Raw genomic sequence first — 12,985 nt, 5'->3', positions numbered from 1 at the left:
TTACATCGAAACATTAGTCACTGTTATGCACCTTAAAAAATAAAACTATAAAGTAAGAAGACATCTGTGTTGCACCGGCACATTTTTTGTTACTTTACACTGTTCTGTCCTGCCTTGGTTGCACTGGATTGTTGTGGTCTGCAGAAGCGCAGAGAACTCGTTTTTATTTGTATTAAGTAGTGTTCAAAGGGATCTGGCCAATTGGTCTGCACTGCCGCAATCACTACACTCGAGGGTTGCTGTTGTTAAAATGAACATAGTTCCTCGTGTGAATTTCTTAAGTACAATGATCCCCTTACCCCCACAGATAAATTTCTGGAAGAAACTCTATACCTTAATTCGGCAATATATTTCGAATAATAAACAACCTAGACTAAAATACTCTACCCTGCAACGTACCACAAACACGGGAGGCATGGCCCTCCCCAACCTTAAAGTGTATCACAGAGCCTTTTAGCTATGGCCCTCAGCGTGGGGATGGACCCCTCATCTACAGTCCCATGGAGAGAAATAGAGCAAAACCACACTGGAAGTCTAAGACTGTAAGACCTTGCATTTGCAGGGGGGTGTCCAAAATGGTGTATGCTAGCCTATGGCCCTATTATCACCAACACATTGGCCAACTTTAAACAGGTGGAGGAGCAACTACGCTATACCAATAAGTGGCATTTGAATACCCTAATATGGCACAATACACACTTAATGTCTGGTAACAAACCCTTTGCTTGTAAGCAGTGAAGTGACAGAGGTATTTATACTTTAGACCAGCTATTCAATGAGAAAGGTATGTTGAGTTTTGAAGATCTAAGAACTAGGTTTGAGGTCCCTAGGACATCCTTTTTCTTGTATTTGAGCTTAAGGTCAGCCCTAAAATGTTATGGAGTACCATGGGGAAACAGTCTTGAGCCACACCCATTCATTAAATGGTTTGTTGATTTTCCTGCGAGAGGTTTAGCATCCAAGATTTATGCCAAACTGACGCAAGTATCCATAGGAGAACTCCCAATAGTAAAGAAATGGGAGCGAGAGCTGAGCCCTGAGGGGAACGCAATTAATTGGGAGACAGTTTGGGACAATATTTCCCATTGCTCCAAAAACCCAAATCACCAGCAGATCCACGTCAACATATGCCATAGGACATATTGGACTCATCAGAAGAGATACATCTCTAAAGTCATTCCCACTCCCTATTGCACGTTCTGTCAAGCTGAACAAACTGGAACTTTCCTACACATGGTCTGGGAGTGTGAACAGGTCTGGGAGTGTGAACAGGTGCATGAGTTCTGGAATAAAACAACATCAATAATATCTGATGTGATAGGATGTCGAATTCCTACTGACCCGATTGTTTTGTTACTTAATAATGACTCTAAATTACACCTGCTTTGGAAACAGAAGAAAATTTGGCTAGCCGGCTCAACTGCAACCAAGAAAATGATAGCTCAGCGCCGGCTTCCCCCCCACTCACTTTGTATTAAACAGTGGTTGGCGTATTTTCTAGACATAGTTATGCTTGAGCTCTCTATAGCAAGGATTAACAAAGCCAAATCATCAACTATAGACCTATGGAGAAACGCAGCAGCACAAGTATCAGTCCTAATGACCTCAGTATCACAAGAACTAGAGGAGACAGATTAGGCAAGGTGTGATTTCTGTTTTTGTTTTTGCTTGTTTGTTCTTGTTTTCCTCGAGACCACAGAGGGTGGGGGGTGGGAGAGGGTTTTTGTTCTTGTTCAATTGTATTTGTCTGTTCTATATGTTCAAAAATATATATAAAAAAAAAGGAAATATACGATATATATGATCTCCCAAGTGGTGTGCTCCTTCAACAACCAAACATGTTGTTCAAATATAGTGTGGGCCTTTTACACATTCTGTGTAGTTGTTGTAGAAGTAATTCTTTGAATTGCTCGCTCTTACACTAACGCTTTGCAGCAGAACCAGCTAAAGTTCTCTCTCTCTCTCACCACTGTTGCACCAAATGCTTGCTCATGGGGGGAATTGTTGGGTCTTTGTAAATTATAGAGTGTGGTCTAGACATACTCTATCTGTAAAGTGTCCTGAGATAACTCCTGTTAGGATCTGACACTATGATTAAAACTGAATTGAATTAAAGAAAGAAATCGTTAAAAAATGGCAAAATTCAGAGACACTAATGCCGGGTGGGGAGACCCCATGACTGAAAAGGCTCATGTGAGTTCTAAATATTTCACAGTTCAGTGCAGCCCTTGCAATGCATGACTCAAACATGCATCCTTTACAGGAAGTTCAGTGAAAAATGTCACTTGTTGCACCCACATTTGCCATCTGGATCCCAAGCCCCATAGTTTAGCCTTTACTTGTCCCGCTAGCATCCCAGTTCCCATCACTCACCAGGGTTGTGGCCGTTGCTGTAGGTCAGAGGCAGGGTGTGTGTGGAGTGGACCTGAGTTTGGCTGTAGCCGCCTGACGGCTGCTGCTGTCCGTTCTGAACAGCCATCTGGCAGAACTTTCCAGTAAAATCGGGGGGGCACTGACACTTGTCCCTGGTGCTGCACTTCCCACCATTCATACACGGCAGGTGACACACCACTGAGAAGAGAAAAAAGAAGAAGTAGATGATGTCGCTGCACTGATGGCCCCACACATTGCCATTATAAACACATCTGTGAGTGGATTTGAATTCACATTAGTCTGACTTTCCCACAGACACAGAGCAGAGATAACAGCTTCAGTTGAATATTATTTATAATATTTTTGGTTGGCATGATTGAATATTTAGCATAACATTCCCGTTAACAAGCCAGTTACGCATGGTAGATCTGCTGGTTACATTTTGTGCAACCAGCATCAGACCCACGATGTGGTACAAACAAAAAACACTATTTCTAGAAGCTATAGGTGCAATGAAGGCTGGGAAAGAATTGACTTATATAAATACTTTAAAGATACATTTGCAACTCCGCTTTATGAGATGTATAGAATCCAACAACAATGGCTATCTCTTGGCATCAATGAGAGAGGCCTTAATCATCCTGCTTCCAAAACCAGGAAAACCTAAAACACTAAATGTGAGAATATGCGACCTATATGTTTAATTAACTGATACAAAAATCCTCAGTAACATTTTGGCGAAAAAGCAGAAGGGTGTGCTTCCAAGTATTGTGGGGGATGACCAAAATCACTATCACTTCTTTGCACTCCTGTGTTGATTCAGCAGAGATATTGACAGAGGAACAAATGAGTGTTTATATTTGTTCTTTCTGCAGTCTGGGACCATATAGCGCCTCCTGAAGGGCAGGAGTTGGTACTCCCCATGTAACACATGGGAAGAGTCCAGGGAGGTTTTGTCAGCCAGTCTGACGGTGTGCAGTACTTGGCTTTCAGTGAACACGTTCTCCACTGAGTGGCCCACCAATTTGTGAAACAGATTCCCAGGAGCCGTCGAATCCTGGCCTTCAGATGAGCTGAGAGGTCCCCAAACCACACTGCGCCTCCATACTGCAGGATGCTTTGAATTGTTGACACAAAGAAAAGAGACAGTCTCCCTATTACCTATAGCTGAGGTACTGACAAATGAAGTGGTTTCTGAGCCCTTTAATATTATAAGAGGTTGCCCCCAGGTTCACCTCTATCACCACTTTACCACTTGTTCATACTAGCTATTGAACCACTAGCAATAGTAATCATATCTAGTAGGCAAATACAGTGGATTACAATTGGTAACAGAGATCATAGAATAGCTCTTTTTGCTGATGATTCTTAAATTATTTATTCTTAAAACAATTAAACACATCCATACCAGCACTGTTAGATCTAATTGGCCTGTTATATATCTGGATAAATAAGTAAATGCTTCAAAATCATCACTAATGCTGCTTAACGGTAGAAAAATAAAAGACAATATATGGACCAATGCTTGTTTACTTTCAAGCTCTCATCTAATTTACATATTTGGGCATTAAAATAAATACCACCTCATTTAGAAACTACAGCACCAACAAACTATGAAGTAATAATGAACTCAGTACATTATATGGATGGGCATTCGATTACATTTTCTTAGTCGATCGTCGGGAGAATTAACGATCGACTATCTGCTCTAAAGCAGCGGAACCTGCAGCTGCGAGCCGGTGTTCTTAAATAGAGACCCTCGTTTGTTCCAAAATAATAAATAATACTTAGATCTGACAGGTTTTGTCAAAATGTAACTCAAAACTATCCAAGGCACGGAAGAGGGTGAGAGAGATTAGCGTACCTAACAATTAATTAGGCTACTTAAAGGTCCTATGACATGCTGCTTTTTGGATGCTTTTATATAGGCCTTATTGGTCCCCTAATACTGTATCTGAAGTCTCTTTTATAAAGACCTTAGTGGTCCCCTAATACTGTATCTGAAGTCTCTTTTATAAAGACCTTAGTGGTCGCCTAATACTGTATCTGAAGTCTCTTTTATATAGGCCTTAGTGGTCCCTTAATACTGTATCTGAAGTCTCTTTTATAAAGACCTTAGTGGTCCCCTAATACTGTATTTGAAGTCTCTTTTATATAGGCCTTAGTGGTCCCCTAATACTGTACCTGAAGTCTCTTTTATATAGACCTAAGTGGTCCCCTAATACTGTATCTGAAGTCTCTATTATATAGGCCTTAGTGGTCCCCTAATACTGTATCTGAAGTCTCTTTTATATAGACCTTAGTGGTCCCCTAATACTGTGTCTGAAGTCTCTTTTATATAGACCTTAGTGGTCCGCTAATACTGTATCTGAAGTCTCTTTTATATAGGCCTTAGTGGTCCCCTAATACTGCACCTGAAGTCTCTTTTATATAGACCTTAGTGGTCCCCTAATACTGTATCTGAAGTCTCTTTTATATAGGCCTTAGTGGTCCCCTAATACTGTATCTGAAGTCTCTTTTATATAGGCCTTAGTGGTCCCCTAATACTGTATCTGAAGTCTCTTTTATATAGGCCTTAGTGGTCCCCTAATACTGTATCTGAAGTCTCTTTTATATAGGCCTTAGTGGTCCGCTAATACTGTATCTGAAGCTTTACTTAGGATGTACCATTTCTGTGTCTGTAGCTTTAAATGCTATTGAGGAGGAGAGAGGGGGGGCAAGGTGAAGGGTGGGGGTGTGGCTTTGACCAACTGCCATGCTTTGCTTGTTTGCAAGCCATGATGTCTCTCTCTTTCACATGGACGGGCCAAATTCTCTGGGCGGGGAAAGCAGAGAAAGGGGAGGTAACCTTTCCATTTATGACATCATAAGGAGGAAATTCCAGATTGGCCCATCTGAGCTTTCATTTTCTCAAAGGCAGAGCAGGATACCTAGAGCTTGGTTTACATCTATTGCCATTTCTAGCCACTGGGGGACCATAGGCAGGCTAGGGGAACTCACATTAAAGTAAAAAAAAAACAATTAGTAACTCACGTACAACTTCTGCACCAGTCTACTGATTTTTGTTGAGAAAGATAAGCATGTTGACATGATCTGGGGGTCAGATGCGACCACAAACTGGTGACCATCAGTCCAGCCACTGAAAACACCCGCTCTGAGGGGACTGACGTTGCCGGAATGCACAGGTACCTCCGCGCTAACTTGGCCAGCCCGGGGAACCTTATTCCGTTCACTTCCTACCAGTCTGTAGAGGTGCAATCCAGGGGTGGGGGAGTCTCCCTCAGAAAGTTCTGAAGTTCTGCTTCGATGCCAGCCTCACATTGAGTGGTATAGTGCACCCCAAGGAGTTGTGCCATAGCAGAGGACTGGGAGGCCGCGACTCCAGTGTTTGCACTCCCCTCGTCCGTGTCAGACAACGCAGCCTCGTCTCCCCCAGCCTGTGGGTTAGCCTCTCCCAGTTCAACCAGTGTCACATTAGCAGCCAGTCTCTGTGTTGGTAGCAGTCTGTAGTTAGAGCAACTCTCTCAGCTGTGCTCAATTCTTTTTAACAGCTCCTGCTTCCGTTCTTCGTAGTGAGTCTGGTAATGGTACGTCGTGACAGAATGTGATATGCTGGTTCCAATAAATGTATCAGTTCTTGAAAACCTTTGCCCTCAACAATACGTAAGGGCAGCATATCCATCTCAATGAACTTGCAGATCCCTTGGGTAATTTTCTCTGCACGTTGTGCATCGCAGCTCCTCCGTGCTAAAGCCGACTTGATGCTAGGTTGATACTGAGAGCAGGATACACCGCCACCGACATTAACCAGGGTCGGATGCACTTTGTTTAAGTGGTACATCATTTGAGTCGTGGCCATGTTGTACTTATACACGGCATCGCAGTGTTTGCAGTGAACTAAGTCATTTTTTAAATCAAAATGGTCCCAAGCTAGGGCTTTGACTCCGAACTTCGTTATTCAAAAACAATATGAATATTTTAAAAAATAATGATATTCGAACGAATATTAGGCAGCCCTTAATATTCAAATTTCGAACTTGTTATGGGCATTATTTTTTGTAAATGTGTTTGCTTGTAAACCTTGTTTTCAATTCAGATTCCGAGGCTTTTTCACGCATTTCAAAATGTAACTACACGTCGCGGCGTCGCACGTCGCTCGGCCATGGCTTGGTAGCGCATTTCCCCCGACTGATTTCCATCAACAACATGAAATCAAGGAGAGGGTTAACTTCTCCTGGTTCTCCTTCTCCATCAACAACATGACGTCAAGGAGAGGGTTAACTTCTCCTGGTTCTCCTTCTCCATCAACAACATGACATCAAGGAGAGGGTTAACTTCTCCTGGTTCTCCTTCTCCATCAACAACATGACGTCAAGGAGAAGGTTAACTTCTCCATCAACAACATGACATCAAGGAGAGGGTTAACTTCTCCTGGTTCTCCTTCTCCATCAACAACATGACATCAAGGAGAGGGTTAACTTCTCCTGGTTTTCCTTCTCCATCAACAACATGACATCAAGGAGAGGGTTAACTTCTCCTGGTTTTCCTTCTCCATCAACAACATGACATTAAGGAGAGGGTTTACTTCTCCTGGTTCTCCTTCTCCATCAACAACATGACATTAAGGAGAGGGTTTACTTCTCCTGGTTCTCCTTCTCCATCAACAACATGAGATCAAGGAGAGGGTTAACTTCTCCTGGTTCTCCTTCTCCATCAACAACATGAGATCAAGGAGAGGGTTAACTTCTCCTGCTCCAGATTTCCCACCGTGGTCAGAAAGAACAGGGGAGACACTTTGTTTCTCTCACTATGACTCTAGAGTCACTACTCACTCTGAAGCTAACAGTAATCACCGTCACTCTCTCACAACACACACTCCCCACACACACACACACCGGCTCGATGCACACACCAGCGCACAAGTATGAACATCAGACCACTTACGTAGGATACGGTGAAAGCTCCGAAATTGCTGTTGAAAGCATACTGTTTGTGTTTAATCCAGGGTCTGACTTTTCATTTAAAAAAAAAAAAACACTTGCGGCAATGTGTTTTTCTTCTGAAAACATAATTGCCTGCCTATTGACATTGACTGATACACTGCCCTCTGGTGGACAGAACATATACAACTTATACCAATATAGGTCTTACTGAAGGCATTTAATGGTCAAAATATTATTAATAAATATTCAAATATATTCGAATACTAATATTAATAAACAAAGCAATGAAATATATTTTGGGGCAAAAGTCAAAGCCCTATCCTACGCCACACTTCGCCGTGACCTCTTCATGATTACTTTTGAAATCAAAACGGAAACTCGCAGGTCACTGAGTATGGCGTCAAATATTGCCCCCGGGTGGAAAAATGTTTAATTGCTGTCAGACAGTGAAATTCATTTCATTGCTTCAAGACTCACACTACAAAACGTAACTTGCATTAGTTTAATCAATAACAAGTTAACGTAATCGATGAAATTCTAAATGATCAATTAACGATCGTCGATTAATCATGCCCATCCCTAGTACATTAATCTATAGAAAGGTGGATGTCCTTACCTTTATATATGGAGAGTAAATATATTAAAAATAAACATATTGCCTAAATTCATGTATTTATTTTAAAATATCTCTCCACCCACAGGAATGTTTAAGAAACTCACAGCACTCTTCAGGAAATTTATATGGAATAAGAAATGTCCTCGAATCCGCTTATCTCTGTTGTATTCTTCTATTTGATACTGGGGGGCTGGAATGTCCAAATCTTTATTGGTACTATTTAGCAACACAATTGAGAACTATAATGTTCTATTTTTCTTCTGGAGATCATGCGTCATGGGTGGACATAGAGTCAGGCTCCTTTAAGGTACCATGGCATTTGTACCTGTATTCAGCTAAGGTAACTTATTTAAGAACACGTACTGCTCACCCTATAGTGTTTAATATGATTAATGTATGGTATGAGGTAAAATAACATCTGAACAAATTGGACTCTCTGTCACCATTCAGCCCAGTGTGGGGCAATGTTTCATTTAAACCAGGCAAGCTGGATGCAGGATTCCAGATATGGACAAAGAAAGGAATAAGTAAAGTAGATGACCTCTTTAAAGAAGGGATTCTAAAGACCTTCCAATCCAAAGGAAACTTTTTTTTTAAATGTCTCAGAGTGAGCAACTTTATTTCTTCTATACAAAACCAATCAGTAGTGATTCCTGTCATCCTTAGAAGATATTATAACAAACGATTGTAATGAAAGGGTTTTGATTTCATCAATATATAACTGGCTTTCATCTGCCTCTAAAGAAACATGGATAACCAGACTTGAGACCTGGACTTAAAAGAGTACATTTCAGAAAACGATTGGAAAAAAAACCTGAGATGCATCTCAGAAACAAACAGCAAACTCCAATTTAAAGCTACTCCAATATATTTGGCTGATGCAGACATATACAACTCCTGTGAACTGAATAAATACAATCATAATATACCTGACCTTTACTTTTTTAAATGCAATGAGGCTAAAGGGACATGTCTGCACTGTGTCTGGGAGTGTGACAAAATGAAAACATTCTGGAGGGAGCTGATCAATAAAACCTTATTCATCTTGGCTGTGAACATTCCACTTGACCCTAAGATAATTTTGCTGTACCTGTACCCAACATGTATCCTATACTACAGGCAAAAAGAACTATAGCGCTCATCTGGAAGAAAATAGAGGCACCTACAATTGGTATATGGTATGAATATGGCGCAATTTTGAAAATTGTTATTGCAATGAAAGATTAATAGCAACATTGTGTACTTTACGCTCTATTATTCACAATATTATTCTCTTAGGTCTGGTGCTTTAGTCTAATCGTCCAGACTAAAGCCTTGCTATTAGCAACACAAACTCCAAACATTTACCTTGTTGTTTTGTGTCTACATGCAGTGTCATTGTATATAAAATGGAAGGCACTCTCCTCACCTCCCATTCCTTCCAAAATCTATTTGTTTTAATCCAACTGTGAATGATTTGATATTGTCTGGACTGCAGCTGACTAAAATGAGCTGGCAATCATTAATAAAAGAAGCACGAGCTGAGGGCCAGAAAGCTCTCAGCACTTGGTGAGCCGGTGAGCTCACCTGGGAGAGAATATACCAGAGGAGCTGGAAAAACACCACTTAAATCCACTCTCTAGGGACTGCAGAAGGCCAAATGGCATACACATACAACAGGCTGAATGATTGAGATTTAAAAAAAAAAAATCCTCATAAGTCATTCCCTTAATTTTTCTGCTATCACCAAACTGTCATCAACTGGCCAAGTACCTTTCACTCCGCCTTGCCATGAACTACATTTTCTCCATCTGCTGAACTGAACGAACTGAAAAATAGGTCAACACCTATTTTTTATGTGCTCAGAGAAAACAATATGGAAACAAATTCTTCACACACGTGACAAGAAAACTTATCTTTGCCAATACACCTGGGCGCCGAAGATAGTGGAAATGATCCTTTCAAGAAAAGACAAACAGGCGCAAATATTCTGGAGAATTGTATGCAAATTGTGGGGGCTGAGGGTCCAAGACTACTCTTTTAATTCAAGGTTTAATTGTGTTTTAAGTGTGTAGCATTTGCAGTTTTAGCAGTAAGACCAGTTAATAGTGGATGCAGAATACATCATCAGTAGTACAGATGAAGGCATAGCAGAAGCTTGTTTTGAACGGGACTGGACCCTCCTGTTTCCAGCTGATGGACACGGCCCAAAACCATGTGCTGATGTCATCACAGATTTCCCAAAATACTCCCTATGTTAACAGATATTGGAAAGACGTCAAAAATTCCCAAGAATTAGTATAAACAAGACTGCAACTACTGTGTAGGGTTTGAATGAGTGACAGAGGTGTGTGTTGGTGTTGTAAAGTATAAACTTAGCAAAAGGCAAATCTCCTTTTTCTTTTTATACAAATGCTCTCGTCAGTATAGCACAAATATTTACATTAATGTAGTCAAGAAATGGTTTCCATATTCTTTCAAAGGAAGAAAAGAAATTAAAGAACTGAGAGATAAAATATGCGAATAAAAGTTACAGTGCAGTATAATAAATTAAACATTAAAGAGTAGTTATAGAATGTCATACAGTGTCATCAATGCAACTTCAGTATAACAAATGAACAGTTAATTAAAGAAAGGCAACATCAAAAAGATAGGTCTTTAGCTTTGATTTAAAAGAACTGAGAGTTGCTACCGACCTGCAGTTTTCTGGGAGTTTGTTCCAGATATGTGGAGCATAAAAACTTGAAGATAAAAGAATGGATAAGTTTTTCCAAATCCTGCTGAGACATAAGTCCTTTAACCCTTGATATATTTTTAAGGTGGTAATAGGCTGACTTTGTAATTGTCTTAATGTGGCTGTTAAAATTCAGGTCCAGTCAGGAGTCCATGACTACACCAAGATTTCTGGCTTTGTCTGTTGTTTTTAACATTGTCATTTGAAGCTGAGTGCTGACTTTTAATCGTTCCTCTTTTGCTCCAAAAACAACCATCTTAGTTTTTTCTTCATTTAATTTAAGAATATTCTGGCACATCCAGTCGTTAATTTGTTCAATGCATTTCAGTACACAGTCAGTTGTTGTATTGGACTATAGTACCCTGGCGATAAGGTTATATAAATTTGTGTCATCCGCATAACTATGGTAACTTATTTTATTGTTTTCAATAATTTGAGCCAGTGGAAGCATGTAGATGTTAAACAGAAGAGGCCCAAGAACTGAGCCTTGGGGAACTCCGCACGTCATATTTGTATGCTCAGATGTATAATTACCTATAGACACAAAATAGTCCCTATTCTTTATATAAGACTCAAACCACTTTAGTACTGAGCCAGAAATGCCAACCCAGTTTTCCAATCGGTCTAGTAATATGTCATGGTCGACCGCATCAAATGCAGCACTGAGATCAAGTAATAATTCAAAAGCATCAGTTTTGTAGTGCAGAAGACAGGTGAGAAAATCCAGAGGTACGTATTCCATTATTGTCCTATTCCATCCCACCACTGAGGGGGTCTTATCTGAGATCCAGTGCTGAAGAATATTTTTCCTGGCACAGAATGTCATAACATTATACAGTTTTTTCTGACATATATCAGTTACACGATCACTGGGAAGATCCAGAAGGAGGGAAAACGGGTCGAGTTCAAGCTCCTTCTTCAGAACCTTCTGTACTTCAAATCACTCCAGTATTTTTATATTTTAACACAGGACCAGAAACAGTGAGTAAGATCGCCAATTTCTGTCTTACACTTAGGACAAAATGGAGAGACATCCTTTCTGTATTTGGAGAGATGGTTTGGACCAACATGTGCTCTATGCAGTATCTTAAAATGCTTAAATCGCCCTTGTCCAGTTACACACAGTTATTTTCCTTGCATTCTCCCAGATGTCCTTCCACATCTCCCCAGCTATCACAACACCCAGCTCCCTCTCCCAGATCATTCCCAGTGACCAAGCGCAAAGATTCGAGCAATCCCTCAGACTGGCATAAAAGGTTCTAATGGAAGCATCGCCCCGAGAAAGCAGTACTAGTTTCTCTATCCGTGTGACATTCATATCAGCCAGCAGAGATGTATCTTTTATAATGAAGTACTGTACTGTAATGAATCCCTTTCTTTTACCCTTCATATTCAGCAGCTAGCAAAAAGATTAAAACTTAAACTAGGATTTTATTTCAGAATCAAATCCTGCCTTTCATTTGAATCTAGAAAGAGGCTGGTCGTTGCTACTTTTATGTCTGTACTTGACTTTGGTAATGTTTTATACATGCATGCTTCATGTCAAAGTGTACATGCACTGGACACTGTTTACCGTGGAGCTCTGAGGTTCATCACTGGTATGAAAGCCCTGCCTCACCATTGTGAACTGTATGAACATGTTGGATGGCCTTCTCTATCAACACGGAGACTTCAACATTGGCCTACCTTCATATACAAGGCTATTTTAGGTCTCCTTCCATCCTACCTTCTGACCTATATCAGTGTAAATAGTACCAGGACTTACAATCTTCGTTCCCAGGATCTTTTCCTTCTGTCTGTTCCAAAGGTTAGAACTGAGCTAGGAAAAAAGGCCTTTAGGTCTTGCCTGGAACAAGTTACATGAATCCATAAAACTTACTGAGCTGGTCTCATTGGTCGCTTTTAAGAGGATGTTGATTGACTTGGAGGCAGCCACATTTGGCTGCAGATGTTTTGCCTGATGTGTTTAGGATTGTGGTTGACTTTGAAAGATTTGCTGTGTCAGTTGTTTTATGTTTTTTGGTGTTTTTGCATATTTTGTGCTTGTATATACTGTATGTGTGGTTGTACTGCTGCCTGTCTTGGCCAGATTTTTAATCTCAATGAGTCTCTTCCTGGTTAAATAAAGGTCAAATAAAATAAATTAAAAAAATAAAATCTCAAAATAACAAAAAAGGTAATTTCTTGATATGCCATATTTTACCATAACCTGATTAAAAGTCATGAGAGTAGGACCAACAAAAAGATCACCCAGGGAAGAAATTCCCTTAGCTGTCCAGCATTTGAAAGCCCTGTCCAAGGTTCCTGGAAGAAAGTCAGGGTTATCAGTGACCGGGGTGA

The 12,985-nt window shown here is 40.4% G+C and overlaps 1 protein-coding gene across 1 annotated transcript in view; it reads right to left on the bottom strand.

Annotated features, from left to right (window-relative positions):
- LOC144513583 (latent-transforming growth factor beta-binding protein 1-like) overlaps positions 1–12,985 on the bottom strand; it is a gene marked incomplete at its 3' end in the record, with an annotated part of 106,011 nt that overhangs the window by 17,336 nt on the left and 75,690 nt on the right. The window contains exon 4 of the mRNA XM_078244696.1: positions 2,374–2,571. Within this exon, the coding sequence (XP_078100822.1) occupies positions 2,374–2,571 (198 nt within the window). The remainder of the gene's footprint in view (positions 1–2,373; positions 2,572–12,985) is intronic.

The sequence above is a fragment of the Sander vitreus genome, unplaced genomic scaffold (assembly GCF_031162955.1).
Source record: "Sander vitreus isolate 19-12246 unplaced genomic scaffold, sanVit1 ctg290_1, whole genome shotgun sequence".
Taxonomy (NCBI): Eukaryota; Metazoa; Chordata; class Actinopteri; order Perciformes; family Percidae; genus Sander; species Sander vitreus.
This window is presented reverse-complemented; position numbering and strand designations above follow the sequence as displayed.